Here is a 21037-nt window from a genome sequence, read left to right as displayed (position 1 = left end):
AGATCCCAAGGAGGAGGAACTGGTTTCCTGAGGGAGTTTCATGTGTAGGATGCCTTTAAGAAAAAGCTTAACTTCTAACCTGGATGCTAAGGGGGAGACAAAGGCAAACAGACAAGGCAGAGCAGTGGACTGACTGAGGAATAGGAAAGACCACTGTTGAGCAAATCATACAAGTGAAGAAAGTTTTAGGGGAATGTCTGCACCAAGTGGATCTTCATTCCTTTTTGGCACCAGATGGAAAATCTTCTCTACTTGATTTTCTAGTATTGGGTTTCCTGGACTCCTGCAAAACCCTAAGCCTGTCCTTAAACAAAGTGCCTGAAAGGGATTAAAAGTTCATCATCCACAAAGTAATTTGTTGAGTTGACAAATGGGTGTGAATAAAGGATCCCTTGTCCTGAGTGAGTAGGTCCATCTGGTGAGTTAATGTGTAGTGATGACCCTTGACTAATTGCAGAAGAAGAGGGAACCAGTGCTGTCTTGGCCAAAAGGGGGTCACTAGAAGATTTTTGGTTTCACCTGTAGAATTTTCAAAAGGACTTTCTGAATTAAAAGGAAGGGGGAATGCATACAGAAACATCCCCTTCCATGAGAAGGATAGAGCATCCATCTTTCCACGCATGAGGGTGAAGGACCCTGGCACAAAACGAGGAAGTTGTGTGTTCAGAGGGGAGGCAAAAAGGTCCATTTCTGGAGTACCCCACCAGTGAACTAGATCCAGGAACACATCCCTCTGAAGAAACTACTTGTGAGATTGTGTCATCCATCTGCTTAAAGTGTCTGCCACCGAGTTCTGAGCTGAGGGGAGGCACACAGCATGCAAAGTCACTTTGTAATGAAGAGACAATTCCCAAGCTTTGATGGCTAAGTGACAAAGAAGGTAAGATTTTGTGCCACCCCAACCTTCTTTATGTACCAAAGGACCATGGTATTGTCTGTAAGAATCCTGAGGGTTCTTGGCAAGAATAGAAAATGAAAGGTTCACAAGGGAGAATTAGAGCTCTCATCATCCTGATGTTGATGTTTCCTCTTTTTAGTGGGATGACCAAAGACTCTGTACTTTCCTGACAGCAAAGGTTGCTCCGAAACCCAAGTCTGTGGTGTCTTTGAGAAGTTGCTGAGCAGGTTGAGGTACATGCAGTGGTAGGCCAGGGTTCTGATTGAGTTGCTGCATTGACCAAAGTAGCTCTTTTTTCAGTCAGGGAAGAAGAGGAATCAAGACATCTAAGGGATAAACATGCTGGAACCAAATTACCTTTAAAAACCACTGGAATTTTCTCTTGTGTAACTCTGCAAAGGGCAACATGGGACTAGCGGAGGCCATGAACTATAGCAGTCTCAGAAACTCAATGGCCGTGATGGAAGAAGGGGCAGATGAGACGCCATGAATGCTATGAGAGAAATTGCTTTTTGTGAAAAAAGAAAAACTTATCAAGTTTGTCCGAAACCTGCACCCCAGGAAAATAAGATCCTGACTTGGGGTTACACTTGAGTTTTCTAAATGTATTGAGAAACCTAGGCCCTGCAGAAATGGAATAGCTAGGTCCAGGTGTTGAATTAACAGGTCTGGAATGCTGGCCAGAAAAAGCAGATCGTTCTAATAGGGATAAACTTGGGAGTCCTTTCAGCCTTAAATAGGCAATGGCTGGGTTCAGGACACTTTGTGAATACCCCTGGAGCAGCGGAAAGGCCAAAGGGCAAGGCAGAAACCTGAAAGTGCAAAGAACCCACAAAGAAACACAAAAACGTATTGAAATGTGGGTGATTAGGGATATGCAGATATGTATCCTTGAGATCCAGAGAAGCTAGGAAAGCTTGAGGAGGAACTAGGGGAAGAAGAGCTGGCAGGGACAGCATCCTGAAAAAAGGCACCACCAGGAAAGTGTTAATAGGAAAATATCTAGGATAGGCCTCCAAGGGCCAACTTTTCTTGGGACAAGAAACATCCGGGAGTAAAATCCCCTCCCTTTTTGGTCTGGAGGAACAACCTGAATGGTGTCTTGGTTGAAAAGCTGAGCAAGTATCAGAGGAAACAGATGCAATTGACTGGAGGGGGGCTGGGGTTTCTCCTGAAAGGGAGGAAGAGTCTTCCAAGTCGTATTCGTTTTGGATAATTGAAATCATCCAGGAATTCTGAGTGATTTCCATCCAAGCTGAAAGGGAGAGAGAGAGCCAAAGAAACAAAGGGGTATGACTTAGAAGAGGGAGCAGAATGTCACAGAGGACTTTGCCTGGGCTGAAAGGGCTGCTGAGAAGAACAGAAGCAACAGCCTTAGTTTGTTGGGGGTCTCCTGTAAACTTACGTGGCCTAGTTCCAGAATGAGCAGAAGAGGAGGAGCGAGCAGGTTTCCTGACAAAAGGAGTCTTGGCAGGGAAACTGCTATGGAATTTGGGAACTGGTGAAACAAGCAAGAGTTTCAAATCCTGGAGCTCCTTACCTTTCTCCAGCAGTGATTTAAAGAGTTCTACAGCTGCTCTGCCAAAAAGGAAAGAATTATTCAAAGCAGCATCAAGCAATTTGGCCTTAATGTCATCAGGGAGTACCTGAAGACATAGCCAGGAATGCCTTCTGAGAACAGAAGCAGAAGCTGCTACTCTAGAAGAAGCTTCTACTGCATCATAACTACATTTGATTCAATGTCTAGCTACCTGGGAGGAGGCTGACAAGACAGAAAGAGTCAGTGACTTAGCCTCTGAGTCAGGCAATTGGGAGAGAGTCTGGCAAGCCTGAGAAAGCAAGGCCAAAGTGCACCTAGACATACATGTCTGGTAATTAATAGCTCTGACAGCCAAGGTGGAAGTAGTACAGATCTTCTTTCCCAACCTTTATAAATTTTACTTTCTTTGTCAGAAGGAAGCAACTTATTAGATTGAGATCCGCGGGAAGATTTGTCTGAAGTAAGAGACCACAGCTGGATCAGCTGAAGGGCATTTAAAAAGAAACTTGCAATCCTCAGGGCCCTTATAAAAATTATCAGGTCTTTTAGGGGCAGGGGCTTGGCAGTCAGGGGTATTGGAGGCTGATTTAAAGGCATCTAAGAAAGCTGGGAGGACTAGAGGGATGTCTGAAAGAGCAGGAGCCTACAACTGGAGCAAATCATAGTATCTTTTTTTGCTCCTCTGAAATTTGAGAAAAATCCCACTTAAAGAATTCCTTCATCTTATTAATAGTTTCCCCAAAGGAGAGCTCTTCTATGGGAGAATCCCCACCCCATTAGACTCTTCCTCTGGGGAAGCATATTCCAGAGGGGAAGGAATATGTGTGGAGTATGCTGAAGAGTCTTCATCTGAAGACCTCCCCTCAGAATCAGTGTCATGAATTTGAAATTCCACAGCCTGCACTGAAGAAAACCCCTAATACCCTGACAGCAGCACAGGAGATGAGAAGGCTGGGACGATAATAGGAGAAGCTGAAGCTGGAGGCCTCAAGGCCATCACAGCCTTAATGAGACCTTACGAAAAAACATCCCAATCCAATGTAAGGGTGGAAGCAACAGTGGAATGCATATTCTTTTGGTTCTTTTTAACATGCTTCTCTTGTTGGGGAGAAATGACGGACATAGGCCTTATGTCCGACACTTCCTTAGACAAAGGGGCAGGAAAGGTTCCAGAGCCTTCCAAAATAACAAGCCATGGTTCCCCCCCAAGTCGTCCAAAACAGACATCTGCATAGTCTTGGATATGCTAGAATCCCCACACCTGATGGCTACCATGATGGCTGTGACACCCATGTACTGGCCCAGTAATCAAGGAGCCTCAATCCTCACCACTAGCACCAGTGAGGGGCATGCACATTGGGAAGGATAACAAGTACACATAAAGTTACTTAGGCAGGGATACGAAGCACTGGTTGGACATAGAGGGTGCTGGAGGTTTTGGCCTGACCACTAGACTGAGATCTGGAGTCAATCCTCCAGGCACGGATAGACCTGAATCCCCTGAAGCCTCAGGTGAGCCGCTACAAAGTACAGTTGTGTACACTTACCATAAATGTAGATGTTCGAGTGCATTCACTGTTGCAGTCATTACATTTGGGTAGTCCTGCTGGCAGGTTGCCCTCAGTCGGCCTGAATTCCAAAGTCCTGGGTCCTGCGTTGGCTGCTGTCACCCCTTCCCTGACGTCAGGTCGTCAGGGGTATAAAAGATGCGGCCGATGTCATTTTCTTTAGTTTTTCTTGCCCCAGATGTCAGGTGCCCCCTAAAAGGGTAGCCAAAATTTATATACATATGAATACAAGCACCAATATAAACTTTACCTTCATCTACAAGCAAATACACCACATAGGTTGTATAAATCAAAGAAGGAAAGATAGGTTCCATCAGAAGAAAGGGGGATGGCGGGTGGGCAACCTGGACTGCAACAGTGAATACACTCGAACATTTACATTTATGGTAAGTGTACACAACTGTACTATGTTCTTCGTGTTTCACTGTTGCAGTCATTACATTTGGGTAGAGTCCCAAAGCTATGGATGGGAGGCTGGAGCTAGACAGCATTAGGAGTGGCTATGAGGCCCTGCAGAACTGCAGTGGCAAAGCCTGCCCTGGATTTAGAGTAGAGTGGCAGATGATAGTGCTTGGTAAAGGTGTGCACTGAACTCCAAGTAGCAGCCTCTAAAATGTCCTTGGTTGGTACTCTCCTGAGAAAGGCTGCTGAAGTGGCTGCAGCTCTGGTTGAATGTGGCCTAATGTCCTTAGGCACTGGCTTGCCATGGTGTAAGTAGCAGAAACGGATGCAGTGGCCTATCCACTTTGAAACAGTCTACTTTGAGATAGCCTTTCCTTGTGATGCTGCAGCATATGCCACTAGTAATTGTTCTGTCTTTCGAAAAAGTCTGGTTCTGTCCAAGTAGAATCTAAGCTGTCTGTGAATGTCCAAAGAATGCAGATATCTCTCCCCCTTGTTCTGTGGATTTGGATAAAAAGTTGGCAGATGAATAGTTTGGTCAAGAGCCACACTGGATACCACCTTAGGCATAAATGTTGGATTTGTCCTCAGAGACCCTGTCTGGATAAAAAATGATAAAAGGTTCCACAGCCATGAGTGCCTGAAGTTCTGAAGCTTGTCTTGCAGAAGTTGTTGCTAGGAGCAGAGCTGTTTTCCAAGATAAAAACTTTACATCAGCCGTTGTAGCTGGCTCAAAAAGTGGCAGGGTGAGGTTTTCCAAGACATAGTTGAGGTCTCATGCAGGCATTGGTGATGATCTTAGAGGCCTTAAGTTTTTGGCTCCTCTGAGGTACTGTTTTAGTAAGGGATGAGAAAAATTTGGTGGCTCTGTATTGTAATGAGCCGATATGGCAGAGGCATGAATTTTAATAGATGAAAATCTGAGGAATGTTTGGCACAGCTGTATCAGTTCCTTGTGCCTGATTCCAAGCACAAAATCTCTTCCATTTTCCAGCATAAGATTTTCTAGTACTAGGCCTTCTGGCCTCCAAAACGACATCCATCACAGCTTTACTGAGAGGAGTGTTTTGAATGACTTCATTATCCACCATGCTGCCAGGTTTAAAGTCCTGAGTTGGCTGTGCAGGATCTGATTGTTTTGCTGGGGCAGTAGATGAGGTATCTGAGGCAAGGTCCAAGCTGGGCATTGAGACAAGCTCCTTAGTATTGGATACCAGTACTGGCGAGGCCAGTCTGGGGCAATTAGTATCATCCTTGGCTTCTCCTGTCTGACCTTTAGGAGTACCTTGGGGAGGAGAGGCAGAGGGGGAAATGCGTATACTGATAGATTTTTCCAGCTGAAAGATAGGGCGTCCACTTTCCATGCTTGTCTGTGATAAATCCTTGTACAGAATCTTTTTAGTTTCTAGTTGTGAGGGGAGGCAAATAGATCTATGTCCGGGCATCCCCATTTCCTTGTTATCATGCTGAAGACTTGTAGATCCAGGTGCCACTCGTGGGGATCCATGAGGTTTCTGCTTAGGTCGTCTGTCAGAGTATTTTTCCTTCCGGGCAGGAATTGTGCCTGCAGGTGCACTTGGTAAGTCAATGCTGTGTCCCACAAAGTCTTGGCTAGTCTGCAAAGAGGGTAAGAATGAGTGCCCCTCTGCTTATTTATATACCACATTACCATGGTGTTGTCTGTCTTTATCATTAGTTGTTCTGGATGCAGTAGGTCCTTGAAGGCTGTCAGGGCATTTTGAACTGCTAGCATCTCTTTTTGATTGATATGTAGATGCATTTGGTTTGAGGTCCATGCGCCCTGAATGCATCTTCCTGCCATGTGGGCCCCCCCAGGCATAATCTGATGCATCCGTTGTTAGTGTTTGCCTGGCTGGGGGTAATGTGAACAGCTATCCCTTGTTTTGGTGACAAGCCTGTGCCCACCATCGAAAGTTCTGTTGCAGGCAGGGAATGAGACTAATCATAGTTTCCAGGCTGTGGCAATGTTTAGTCCAAACACTTTTTAGGTACCATTGAAGTTTCCTCATATGCAGTCTTGCATATGGAATTAGTAGGATGCAGGATGTCATAAAGCCCAGAGCCTGCAGAATTTTTCTTGCAGATAACTGGGCCTTTGTTGCCAACATTTTGAAATAGGTAGTCAGTTGCCTTTGTCTGGCGTGAGATAAGCCATCTGGGCAGTTATATTTAAGCTTGCACCCAGGAATATTATCTCTTGAGAGGGTACTAGTTTTGATTTCTTTTCATTGACTGTGTACCCTAGGCATGTTAAAAGTCTTTTCACAAACGCCAGATGCTGTAGAAGAATGTCCTTGTTCTCTGCTTGAATTAGACAGTCGTCCAAGTAAGGATATATTTGTATTCCTCTTTGTCTGCAGAATGGAATTACTGGTGGCAGGCACTTTGTAATGACCCTGGGCGCAGTAGATAAGCCAAAGGGTAGTGCAGAGAATTGGTAATGCATTGAGCCAGCCTTGAATCTGAGGTATCTTCTGCATATTTGTCTGATTGGGACATGCAGGTATGCCTCTTTTAGGGCTAAAGTCACAAGCCAAGCGTTCTTGCCCAGCATGGGCAGAAGCTGCTGCAAAGTCAACATCTTGAATTTTGGAATATCCAGGAATGTGTTCAAAATAGATAGGTCCAGTATTGGCCTCCAGGCCTTGTCCTTTCTGGGTACCAAGAACAGTCTTGAGTAAAATCTTTGTCCCTGCTCTTGCTCTGGTACTAGATGAATGGCCCCCATGTCCATGAGGGATGAGACTTGTTTTTGTGCCTCTGTCCATTGATTTTTTGGCAGATCTGGCCAGCCATTTGCTTTTGGCAGGGTATGGAAATGGAACTTGTAGCCTTGTGACACGATATTTAAGACCCACTTGTCCTGGGTTATAATGTGCCAATTTTGTGAAAAAAGTGCTAATTTTCCCCCTAAGGGGGCTGCCAGGAAATAAATGGTTGGTGCAGGCAGGGGGGAGTCATTGGGACTGTTTCCTGAATGGTTGTGATTTTTCTTCTCCAGCTTTGGAGGTAGAAGCCCCCCATTGCTTTGAGCGGAATAAGCCTTGCGCCTGGGATCTGCCTCTAGGGCATTTGGGTCTGCCCCTTTGAAGTCTGTCTGACACAGGAAAGGACCAGTTCTTTGTAGGCCAGTGTCTACTAAACCTAGGTGGCTGTACTTGTATAAAATCTTTGACCGTTTGCATAGACTTAGCTTTGTCCTCCATTTTCCTTAACACCAAACAAAGTATCATGCTGTAAAGGTGCAGCTAATAATTTAACTTTAACAAGATCAGGCAGATTTTGTTCCTTTAACCAAGCATGCCTCCTAATTACAGAACCTGTAACTGCGGCCCTGCAGGAAGCCTCTAAAGAATCAAAACCACATTGCAAAGTATGCTTTCCAACTTGTTCAGCTGCATGCAAAAGATCATGCATTTCCTTGTTTTCTGCAAATTCAGAGTTTAAAATTTTCTGTTTAAGCAATGCCATGACATGTTGCTGATATTTGAGCATATGAAACTGACAGTTTAAGGCCCTTATAGCCAAGCTAGCAGATGTGTAAACCTTTTTTTCCCCATCTATCCAGTGCCCTAGAATCCCTGTCAGAGGGGGTAGGGATTTTGCAGCGGAAGCCTTAACTCCTCTGGGACCCTGAGAAATAGTTTCTGGGTCTGCAGCAAGGTTTTTAAAAAGGAATTTGTGTGTGTCAGGAACCCTGTAATATCTGTCAGGCTTAACAGGAGCTGGAGGTAAGGAGTCAGGGGTAAGACTAGACTCTGAAAACACATCATCTACAATGTCTAACACAGGAGGGATGGCTAGTGGCTTGTGTTGAGGTAGTAACAGAAAATCCATGAGCCTCTTTTTAGATTCTGAAAAATCTTGGCTCTCCCAGTGGAAATGCTCCCTCATGGTATGTAAGGTTTCCCCAAAAGAATAGTCCTCAGGAGGAGAAGTTGAAGGTATAAATTCTTCAGCATCAGAATCCCCATGGGGGAAAAGAATATTCCTGATCAGAAGAGGAATCAGAAGAAATGGAAACCTTATCTGAAGATTCATAGTCAGTCTCTTGCCTAGGCCTCTTATCCGGAGGGGGATGGGAACCCCTGATCAAGGTAATCAAGTCTTTGGCCATTTTGAGCATCTGCTTTTTGGGCATGGAGGCCTGTCCACGTTGCTCTTGAGTTTGCTTCTTTGCCTTTGAAGGTGCTTTAGTCTTTGCCTTTGAAGTCAGTTTAATGCATAGATGTTTAGGTCTGAATACACCCTCAGAAGCCAGTGCCTGCTCAGCAGCTCCGGATCCATCTGAAGTAATAGCGTCCGAGGCTCCAACACCTTGAGTTTCCAGCGGCATAGCCGACTCCACGTGGGAGTCGGTAGCGGCCTGCAACTCTAAAGTAGTGGGCGCCAGGGGCTGCAAAAGCGCCTCACTGAGAACCGGCGAACGGCTTAGAAGAAGCTTTGTCGTTGGTTTTGGGCCTCGGCTGTCTTTCTTTTTCTTTGCGTTTTTTGTAAACTCCGGTAGTCGGATGGCTTTCCGACGACATTTCTGGATAATTAAACCTGCGCCCAAAGTAGTTTAATGCAAAATCATACCAACGCTTAATAGTGCGTTGGTTAAATCTAGCACAAAACCGACAACTTGGAATGTTATGGTCAGGGCCTAGGCAAGGAATACAGTAAGAATGAAAGTCCTTATGAGGTATTTGTTTCCCACAAGAAATACAATTATTAATTTTTTCTGACATTGGTCTGGAGCAAGAAAAAAGTTTCCCCAATGGGGTACTTAGCTTTATAGAAGACTTCGGATCTGAAATTCGAACTCGAAAATCTCAGGAGTCGGCCGACCGGCACTTGAAAACTGCTTCTGCTTTGGGCACTGTACGACAAGAAAGACTAAAGAAAATGGAGTCGGCCACATCTTTTATACCCCTGACGACCTGACGTCAGGGAAGGGGCGACAGCGGCCGACACAGGACCCAGGACTTTGGAATTCAGGCTGACTGAGGGCAACCTGCCAGCAGGATTAGCCAAATGTAATGACTGCAACAGTGAAACATGAAGAACATCTGCCATCACTTTGATAAACACCCTGGGGGCTGTGGTGAGACCAAAGGGTAGGGCTTGAAATTGATAATGATTGGCCCCTAGCCGGAAGCGGAGGAACCTCCTGGAGCTTCTGTGCATTTTTATGTGATAGTAAGCATCCCGGAGATCTAACGAGCACATCCAGTCGCTCTCTTGCAGGTACAGCATGATGGACTGTAGCATGACCATCCAGAACTTTTCTTTGGCAACTGACAGGTTTAGGGTAGAGAGGTCCAAGGGCCTTAAGTCCCCCATTTTCTTTGGCACCAAAAAGAACCTGGAGTAGAAGCCCGATCCGGACTGATCTGGGGGGACAGTTTCAATGGCTCGTTTTCCTAGCAGCTTAAAAATTTCCTGAGCTGCTGCTTCCCGTTGCGTGGGTGGAACATCCAGGAGGTGTTTGGGAGGTATGGGGGAACCCACAAAGGGGATAGAATATCCTCTGAATACGATTTGAAGCACCCAGTGGCTCGTTGTTATGGACTCCCATGACGCTGGGTGCACGGACAATCATCCCCCGACTGCCTCCAAAAGTAGAACAGCCGGGCAATCCCTCAGGGTAGCTGCCCGGGTTCTCGAGACCCTAAGTTTCGCGGACCCCCTCGGCCTCTGGGCCGGCATCCATTCTGTCCCCCTCTGCCTCTATGGGAAAAAGAGCCGTGAGTGTCCTGGGAATACTGAGGTTTCCGGAACCACATCTTCTTTTGCCCTCTCTGTTTCTGGGAAAAGGATCTTTGAGGGTTAGAGAAGCGGATCCCGACGGCAGACTGTGTCTTCTCGTCCTTCTCCCTCTGGACTAGTGTTTCCTTGACAGTCTTACCGAAAAGTGTCGAGCCGTCATAATGGGCATTGGCAAAGGATGCCTTAAGGGTTCGGTGAATTGGCACAACCTGAGCCAGACGTTACGCCTCATGGACACGCCGGACCCAGCCGCCCTAGCCACTTCTTCCATAGCATGGGAGAGGAGTCACATGGACGTATTTGATACTGCTCTCAGAGTGGCCATTTTCGGTGAGAAGGAAGCCTTGTCCTCCTGCGACATGGACTTGGGTGGAGACTCCTCCAGCTCCTTCACTAGGTCGCATTGGAGTCTCGTGACATGGGCCAAGTAGTTTATCGCCCTTATTGAAAAGGTAGCTGAAGCATACACCCGCTTCCCTAGGCGGTCCATCATCCGTGATTCTCAGTCAGGAGGGTGGACCAAGGAACTTTCCTGAGACAGTTCCTTCTTCATGGCTGCTGCTATCACGATGGCGTCCACTGGTGAGCCCTTGTTCCTGGAAGGCCTGTCAATAGGGGGACTCAGAACCTTATCGAGGCGCTTGGCGATCAGCTCCGCGGTATCTGGTTCCTTACACGCCCAAGAGATGATCAAATCCACTAAAGGATCTGTGGGAGGGGACACCCAAGACATAGACGGGCCCGTGCCGAAAGCCTCCAGAAACACAGACCCATCACAGGAGGGCCTGGGGGCAGACCAACCTCCCTGCTGGCGCAGGAACTCCATGATGCCTCTAAAGGAGAGATCGTAGGGAGGTGACCTTGGGGAGCCCTCCCCATAATCTAAATCTGTGTCCTCGGTCAGGGACTCGGGGGAGTCCAAGTGCCTCCTCTTGCACACGTATGCTTGTGAGGCACATCTCCTGTGGGGCTATCCGGGGAGCACTCGCAAGCCATCTGTTCCTCTGGGGGAACCGTCTGGGGCTCTTCGGGCACAGGCTGTCCCCTCTGGTAAGACAATGGGGACCGTAGACAGAGCCGAGGGGGGCTGGGTGAAATCCGAGGGGGCAGTCAGCAGCCTCGATCCGATGGACAGAACCTATTCTACCACATCGAATGCCGAAGGAGAGCGGACCTCCTGGGAAGCTAATAAGGAGGCCGGTCACCCTGGATCCGATGTGAGAATCGGAACCGGACCCGAAGTGGACGGAGCCCTGAGTGAGGGAACCTGCCCAGACAACGTCGGAGCCGATGGAAAAAGGTTCCACTTCCTCGGATCTGACACCCAGGCTCTGGCTCCGAGAGCAGCTCAGATCCGAACTGGTCGGATCAGAGATGCTCCAGGCAGCTGTCGGCGTCGAGGACGCAAGGACCGTCGACGCCGACCTCCTGACCAAGGCCAACCTTGGACGAGAACTCCGAATCCAAAGGTGGGATCGAGGAAAGAGAAATGGGCTGAAAAATGAAAGTGAGCTCCCCCCTCCCTCAGGAGGGGGGGCTAGCAAGACCCCCATCTGGATCCGTGTACGGATAAAGCACCTCATCATCTTATCCAGATCCATGTCCAATAAAGAATGGGTCAACAGAGACGAGGCCACGGACTCTGACTGGGCCGGTTGAGGAACCAAGGCCCGGGAGACTGAACGTGCCTCCTCCGGCTCCGGGGAGAACCTGGGAGACCACAGCCGAGGGGAGTCATGGGTCCGTGCAGACTTCCTCTGGGACGAGGGGTCCGGGGACCTCTTTCTCTTTTCCTCCGTCTTCGACTCTCTCTCCCGCTCTCTACCTCTCCTCTGCTCTGCTACCACAGGCTTAGATGCAGGAGTTTGAGTCCAGCCTCCAGGTGGAGAGAAGCGGTAGAGGCAGCCACAGCAGCCACTGTGACTGAAGCCAAAGACGAGGAAGTAGGATCAGTGGCTGGCAGAAAACCTTTGAGGGACAACTGGGCCTTTTTATCCTTCAAAGCTCAGGGACTGAACCCCGCACAAATGGAGCACCCCACATTAAGGTGAGCCACACCTAAGCACAGCACACACAGAATGTGGCCATCCGCTGGGGAGAGCTTATGGTCACACTCTGTGCAGCGCTTAAAGATAAGCTTGTCAGCCATACTATCAAACAAGTAGCCTTAAAAAAAGAAAGAGACAGACCAAAAAGCTTTCTTTCTTTAGACTAATAACACACCTACTCACCACACTAAACTGACTAAGGGGGGGGGGGGGCACCACAGACAAACTACTCTAAATTAATTACAACTACAAACCTACACTCGAAGCCAAAGCAATGGGAGGGGAGAAAGGGTACCTATACTAACCTGAAATGGCTAAATGTAACAGAAAATTTAGAAAAACTTACAATCAGAATCATCCTGCTAGCTGGAGCTCTAAAGACACAATGTTTTACAAATCGCAGCAAATGAGATCTGGGGATGGAAGGCAGTGGAGGTGTATTATGGGTAAGGGGAGGAGTCTGGAGCTTGGAGCTGATGCTACTAATTTTTGCCAGCTCAGATCCGATACGGATCCGTGTATTCCCACAGGTTGTATACCAAATGAAGTAAACTACTTCAGATTGTATGTACATATATATATATATATATATATATAAAATATATACACATATAATTGTGCGTGTGTGCATATATATATATATATATATATATATATATATATATATATATATATATATAAGCGAGATAGATACAATATGCTTTCCTGCTTAGGAAAGTTATTTTTAATCCAGGAGTTTGTGGTTTAACAGCATACCTCTCAATCTCTTAAAGCAAGAAATCTGGACAAAGCCAAAAATAATGGGGGACAATGGCCCCAAAATAGGGACAGATTTTAAAACTTGCTCTTATACACTGTCAGTTGTTAGAATGCCAGGTTTTGCATTAGCATGCACTTTCTGAAGGCTCTGAAGTTTGAATCTCAAATGTCTGTCACTATTCAATGACTTTAATCCTTAATGATGTGCCAGAAAATCACAAATTTTATGAAGAACAAAACAGAAATATGAGGCAAAAATCTGGACAGCTGAGAGTTATGTTTAACAAACTGTCAAGAGACTACGTTTTTAAACATGAGCACACTTTTTTCCTGTCAGCTTAAAAGTTGTTTATGTTGAAAATATTTTTTGCTGAGGAGAAATTGTGCTTGTTTTACTTTTTGGAACTGGCAAAGTGTATTAAAATGCTTTTTACTGCATTTTTTGTAGGGAAGAAATGAGTTATAACAACTGTAAATTTTTTTACCGGTTTATGCTGCTGGTTTTCCTTGGGATACAGGCACCATTTTTGGCTTGACCAAAGTACAAACTATTGCTCCCACATTCGGTCCTTCTATCAGCCACAAAAAGTTAAGTAAGTAGCCTTTGCTACCACAGCAGGTTAGCTATTTGCCTCAGCCACAAGTGGGTGAGTCTGCTGTGGCAAAATATGGATCCTGAGACGATTCATCTTTTATCCCAGATCTCTCTAATGTATCATCTACAGCACCTATAAGTTGGTCTGCCTTTATACCCTAATGCTTATGAGTTGAGGTCAACAGCCAAGACGTATGCCCTCGGGAAAATAAAGCTTTGGTAGCCTGGCCAGGTGTCAGCGGATGAAAACCCGTATGTTAAAAATATTGCAACAGTGATTTCAGTTAAGACATCAGAAAATATAATGAGCTCTTACAGATGGAATTTCCAGAACTTTCACCCACCCCTACAGTGTTGTCAGCTTAGGAAGATGTGTGTCACTGTTTCAACTTTCATGAGAACTAATCCTTCTTTTATGTCTAAAGTGGTATCCAAGTTTACATTAAGCCAAACTATCCCTCTCCCTGTTTTCTTTCCTGCACCTAAACATGAAGAAGAAAGGATACTCCATACATTGGATGTCCGGAGACAACTCAGGTACTATCTTGACAGAACAAAATCTTTCAGATGTTCAAATAATTGTTCATTTCTTGTGAAGTTAAGAAGACGGGACAACTTCTGTCAAACAGACCATTTCCAAATGGCTATCTCAGGCTACTACCTTTTGTTATTCTCACCATAACAAAACTATTCCAGACAGGGTCAAGGCCCTCTCTACCAGGCCCTTGGTATTCTAGAAGCAGCAACTTGGTCCTCTGTGCATACTTTTACAAAGCACTTCAAGCTCAAGTCCTTCTCAGGTCTAGGTCAGGCTTTACTAGTACCATTCTGCTGCGACTCCTGGCCCCTTCCCCCTACCACATCCCAAATGCAGTCAGATAAGGTAATCATCCCATATAATTAAGGCTATGGCAGCAGTGGTCAATATGATGAATACAGTACAGTTGTTTAAGTAAACTTACCATAACAGTAGATGTTCGAATGATCACTGCTGCAGTAGCCACTCCCTCCCTCAATCCCCTTTTTTGTTTTTTGATTATACCAGTGTGTGTGTGTGTGTGTGTGTGTGTGTGTGTGTGTGTGTGTGTGTGTGTGTGTGTGTGTGTGTGTATATTTACTCCTAGTTATGTCCTCCTCTCAGGGCTCAACCTCAGTTGGCATGAAAGCTCTGAAAAGGCTTGGCACTCACACCTGTGCTTTTAGGCAGCTCAGTTTAAAGATTCCTAATGGTTTGAGAACATGGACGGTGTCTTGAAGCACTGGAAGCTGGCCAGCTGTTACATCCTGCAGGAGTAATCATTTGAATATCTATGATTATACTAAGTTTACATACACAACTGTACTTTAATCTCCCAACACATTACCGCACTTTAATTCCATCTGGTATATAAAAGGATTTAAAGTATGAAATTCAGAACACATACAAAGTTGCTTTACAAATAAAATGTAGTGCTAATTATTCTTATCTGTGTAGTCTAGCTTTTCATTTCTAAATAACAAATTCCGAAAAGTGCCTGGTATATTTTGTCTATATTCCCATTACTTTACATACATTTTTTACAATATATTTTATTAGTTGTGTATTGTAATAATATTTTCAGATAGTGTATTAACTCTTATTCATTAAGAATTTATATTTCTTGATACAAGTTTCTATGCTTTCTATTTCTAAGCAAGGTATATAATCTAATGTATATTCTCATTAATTCTTCAGGATGTTTTTATCTTGGTACTTTAAATATAGTTAGACCGACCTATAAATGCTTTGTATCTCCAAGTCATCATTCATGTTTTATTTGTAACTTGTTTAAACCCTGAAGTGGCACAAAATTTAAAAGTAAAAGTTACACTTTTCTACTGCAAAAAACATATTCCACACTACAACAGTACAGAAATGCAGAGGATAGCAATGACTGCTCTATAGCACATGGTTTTCTAACACAGTTCATGGTGTTGCATATAACACACACAATCCGGGACAGAAAGTAATCCAAAAAGTTTGATTTTAAAGAGCTGACAGTGTGCGTGTGTGGTTAAGCAAAAGCTAGCTTGCCCATTCTGGGGGAAGAGAGGCAGGAGATGAAGCATGCAGCATTAAAGTTCTGATGTATACACCCACTGAGCTGTGTACTATACAGTAGTGTATCAAGCAAGGGCATACCTGTGTGTATGTGTGTGTGTCATGGGGTGACACTATTGGAGTTTGCATATGACCATCTGCGACATGTAGGTGAGGGGAAAAACATTCATCCTTGATAGATGCCTGGATCATGTCTTTTAACCAAAACTACCTTCTACCCAAACACATAAAGTGCTACGGAGAAGTAATGGGAAAAGTGGATATGACCTTGATGGATATCAGGCATGAAGAGCAACAACTTGGGGAAAAAAATCTGAAAATAAACTAATACCTAACTATACAGCACTGCATGTCATGTAGTACACGTCTTTCTAGGAGGCACTCAGTAAAGGACTCTCAGAAGCTGGAAGCACATTAGTGTATGCGTTGTTTATTGTGAACATCCTAAAAACATGTAAATGCTGTGTTGTCCTATTAAGTGAAGAAACTTGTTTGCAGAAGTAAAAAATAAATATTTCTTTTTCCAGAGTTCACATGCTCAGAATTACAAAAGTATCACTCTGATCTAGAAAAATGGTGCAAATACCAACCACTCTAACACTGTAAGGCAATATCCACAAATTTGATTTGTTCCTCACTGTGAGTGGAACAGTAGAGAAACCTGAAAGTATAGGGTGCCACGTTTCTGAAAGTCACTGTAGAAGATCTCTTGAAGGTAGTTAATGCTTTCAACATAAAAGAAAAGAAAAAGACAAAAGTAGCAGCAATTATAATGAAACTCAGGCAGTAATGGATGCCTAGAAGGAACATAAGATTTCACAAAGAAACACAGTCTTAGAAGAATCAGACACTTCCTGAACTAAAGAAGCAAGTCAAAGACTATGAATTTGTTAATTTATGATTCCTTATTAAGGGAGAAAGAACAGTCCACATTAAAATAACAAAATATGAAACTACTCTTCATTTTTTCCCCATCACTAGACACAATCCACAACGCACAATCCACAACTAATGAGTGGGATCTAAAAGAATAGGCCTTTTCAAACGCATTTTCCAACCTCTTAGGCATGTCTCACTGACAAATTTTCATGCAAGAGGAGACTAGATACTGAACTACCAGTGTCAGATATAAACAGAAAGCACTACTCAACCTCCAGTGAACAACCATTAATAATGTATGGATTGTAAAAAAAAAAAAAAAACAGGCCCACAACCCACATTCATAAACGTTGGTGAGCCATGGTCATTCCCTGCCTCCCCCAAACTGAGGAGAAAAAAAAATACAGCAAAATAAACTTTAGAGTGCTCCTCTATAATAAAAGGTACACCTGTTTTAAAATGTCCTAAGTATTCAAATTAGAGCTCTGTCAGAGTTATGGCTGCTCTGCTCTGTTTGAAATGATAATAACCAATTCAATATCAGTAAAAGAAATCTACAAAATCATTATGAATTCTGTATAGAGTTGATGCAACACCTACTATATAGACAGTAGAGTTTTTCTCACCTCTCAGATGGCACATTAATGAGCAGAGTAACTGTTACAAATGTTGCTATGTAGAAGACAATGCCAAGTGCATGCCTTCCAGTCCCCCTGCCGCCCTATATCGATTACTGCATATGCCCGAGTGCACTCACATGAATCCCATTAGGGACAGGCTGCAGCATGAGGCAGGACCTTCTGGTAAGGTGAAAACACAAATCTGTTCTTCAACGCACATCCTTTGGGTGGCACTAAATTAAACAATTAGCTTCTGCCATTTGCTACAGAGCCAAGTAATTTGTTTCATAAAATGTAGCATATATTTGTGTAAAACTGATCTTTTTAAACATGCTTTCCTAGGGACTATGTACTGGCATTTTTCTTCCTCGTTCTCAGCCTAATGTTACTCTCTACTCACCTGATGTGCAGCTGGTCTGGAAGAAGATGTGGGCCCCAGGGTTTTGGACGGAATGGCTGAGGTGAGGTTTCTGAAGTGGGGTTTGTCATTGCTAGTGTGTGCCGCTTGCTCCTATTTGCCAAATACCTGCCAAAAATAAAAATACAATTGTTTTTCAAAATGATATATAACAGTTACTCTTCACTGACGATTCCAACTTGTCCATGGGGAAATAACACCACTCTCTCCATGCTTTGCTTTATGTAACGTGATCCTGACAAAAGATTAAAGCGTTAATTAATCTCAACATTTTAAAAGCACGTGTTTAACCTTACTAATCAAGCTGTAAAGTTCTTTTATTTTTACATATCCTAAATAACATAAAAAAAACAGTCCTGTGAAGCTCCACTGACTTGAATGAAACATTATCTGAAAGATCCTGGTGACATCTCATTAGATGTCAGCATGCTCTTTCAAACAATAGAAAATGTCAACCATCAGTGATGAGCTTCAGAAAATGATTCTTAAAGGTAAAAAGAAGTTATGTACTCACCATAATGTTTCATCTGAGTAGTTGTACTTCATTTGTCTTCAACCTGTGGGTTACGGATCTGTATCGGATCCGAGCCGGCAACGTTTACTAGCATCAGCTCCGAGCTCCAAACTCCTCCCCTTACCCATAATACACTTCCACTGCCTTCCATCCCCAGATCGAGTTTGCTGAACTTTATACTGAGAACCCGACCTGAAAATTTTACTTGTGACCTATACTGCAGCCTGTAGGCTGATTACATGCCAAGGTGCGGGGGAAGGAGACAAATGAAGTACAACTACTCAGATGGAACATTATGGTGAGTACATAACTTCTTTATCTGAAGTAGTTTACTTCATTTGGTCTTCAACCTGTGGGACAGAGTCCCCAGCTATTAAAACTCCTGGGAGGCCCTCATGGAAGGATATTCCATAGCATCGCGGAACCAAAGGATACTCTCTTTCTGGAAGTCAAATCCAATTTGTAATGAGAAATAAATGTATGAGATGAGGACCAAGTAGCTGCACAACAAATATCATCCAAAGTCACTCTAGACTAAAAGGCGGCAGATGTAGCCATGGACCTAGTGGAATGAGCTTTCACCTGACCTGGAGGAGACATGCCTCTGTCCTTATAGACCTGCAGGATGCATGAAGAAATCCATCTGGCTATAGTGACCTTGGAGACAGGTTTCCCCAAAAAGGGTTTATAGAAGGATACAAACAATTGGTCAGATTTACGGAAATGTTTTGTCCTGTGTAAATCGAATCATAACTGTCTATGCACATCCAACATGTGGAGTTTGTATTCCATCTTGTTAGTAAAATTAGGGAAAAAAACAGGCAAATTGATGGTCTGACTGATACTGACTGGTGATGCTACCTTAGGAAAACAGGATGGACTGGTTCAAAGGAAAATCCTATCTTTGTGAAAAATCATGTAAGGAATTTTGATGGACAAGGCCTGTAATTCTTTAACCCTTTTTGCAAAGGTAATAGCCACCAGAAAAGCTGTGTTCCAAAATAAAAATTTCAGATCTGCAGTTGCGGCAGGCTCGAAAGGCGGAGCGACCAAAGCTTGAAGAACCATAGTAAGGTCCCATGGGGGAACAGGATCTCTGACCGGTGGGAGTAACAAGAAAGTGCCTTTGATAAAGGCTTTACACAGTCTGGAAGAGGCTAAAGAGGTAGAATTCTCGCCCATATGAAAATGAGAGATGGCAGCCAACTGAACTTTGACAGTAGAACAACTAGCTCCATGTTGAAAAATAGCAGCTAGAAAATCAAGAATGGTGGAAATAGGAGCCGTGAAAGGGTCTAAACTCCTTTGAGAGGCCCAAAAGGAAAAGCATTTCCACTTGCTGTGATAAACCTTCCTGGTTGAAGACTTATGAGCAGCCACCAAAATAGATCTAATTGAGGAGGATAGTCCAGGAGTCCTAGCAATCACTGGAACTGGTGCAGCCAAACTGTAAGCTTCAGGCTGTCCAGATTCGGATGAGGCACCCCCAAAGGGTGTGAAATTAAATCCAGAATGGGATCTAGGATCCAAGATGGAGCCAGAAGATGAGACCAAAGGAAGGGAAACCATACCTGGTGAGGCCAGAACGGGGCAATGAGGATCACTTTGCTCCCCAGATGACAAGCTTTCTGTAGAAACCTCGGAATGAGAGGTACTGGCGGGTAAACATACAGAAGACTGGGAGGCCAAGCATGAACTAGAGCGTCTCTGGGGGACTCCCCCGGCAGGGAGTTCAGAGCGAAAAACTTGCTGTACTTCACGTTGGAAGGAGATGTGAAGAGATCGCAGCAAGGTTTACTCCAATTGCTGAAGATCTGTTCCGCTACTGACAAATTCAGAGACCACTCGTAAGGCATCAGAATGGTCCATCTTGGCCTGTCCGCTAGGATGTTGGACCATCCCGGAATGTGTGTTGCGACGAGAAAGCGACTGGTGGAGATCGCCCATTCCTACATTCTCATGGCCTCACGACAAAGGGGATAAGATCTGGTCCCTCTCTGTTTGTTGATATACCAGACCACTGACATGTTGTCTGCCTGAATAGTAATTGTCCTCACAGGAAGAAAGGCATGAAGGGGCCTGCAACGTTACAAGGACCGCCCTCATCTCTAGGACATTTATATGCAAGCTGGTCTCTATGGGGGACCACAGGCCTTGGACTGTCCTGCCCGAACAATGTCCCCCCACCCGAGTTGAGAGGTATCTGTGGTCACTGTGGTTTGGGCCGGGGCTGGAACAAAGGGTCATCCCTCCAAAATGTCCAGAGAGCTCATCCACCATATGAGGGATGACCGACAGACTCGACTGAGTTGAACTGGATATGTCAATGGCAGTTCCAACAGGGACCATTGTACAGCTAGAGTCCACTGTAGAACTCTCATGTGTAACCAACCACACAGAAGAAGAGTTATGGTTGCCGCCATCGATCCTAGGGCCCTCAACACTGACTCCGCCATTAGAAGATGAGAACGGTAGATCAGGGAGACATGCATACTCAGATTTTAAACTCTCTCCGAGGTCAGGAATATTTTGCACTGAAGAGTATCTATCCTGGCACCAATGTAGTCTATCATCTGTACAGGGTCTAGGAGAGATTTGGATGCATTGATTGCGATCCCCAAAATGCAGGGCAAGAGTCAGGAAATAATCCCTGGTTTGAGAAAGTAGACGCCTGGTGGGAACAGTGAGGAGTCAATCATCCAGGTATGGATAGACCTCAATCCCCTGAAGCCTCAGGTGAGCCGCTACCACCGCCGTCACTTTGGTAAACACCATGGAGGCTGTGGTGAGACCAAATGATAGGGCTCAAAATTGGTAATGGTTGATTCCTAGCCAGAAGTGGAGGAACCTGCTGGAGCTTCTGTGCATTTTATGTGATAATAAGCATCCTGGAGGTCTAGTGAGCACATCCAGTCGCTCTCTTGCAGGTACGGCATGATGGATT

General features: G+C 44.7%; 1 protein-coding gene across 1 annotated transcript in view; it reads right to left on the bottom strand.

The window, feature by feature from the left end:
* The window catches only part of SIK3 (SIK family kinase 3), a gene marked incomplete in the record, with an annotated part of 4425276 nt that overhangs the window by 1224006 nt on the left and 3180233 nt on the right, over window positions 1–21037 (bottom strand). Inside the window, 1 exon segment of the mRNA XM_044080968.1 lies at window positions 17562–17687. Within this exon segment, the coding sequence (XP_043936903.1) occupies window positions 17562–17687 (126 nt within the window).

The sequence above is a fragment of the Protopterus annectens genome, chromosome 8.part0 (assembly GCF_019279795.1).
Source record: "Protopterus annectens isolate FY-2018-M chromosome 8.part0, PAN1.0, whole genome shotgun sequence".
NCBI classification, from domain to species: Eukaryota; Metazoa; Chordata; order Ceratodontiformes; family Protopteridae; genus Protopterus; species Protopterus annectens.
This window is presented reverse-complemented; position numbering and strand designations above follow the sequence as displayed.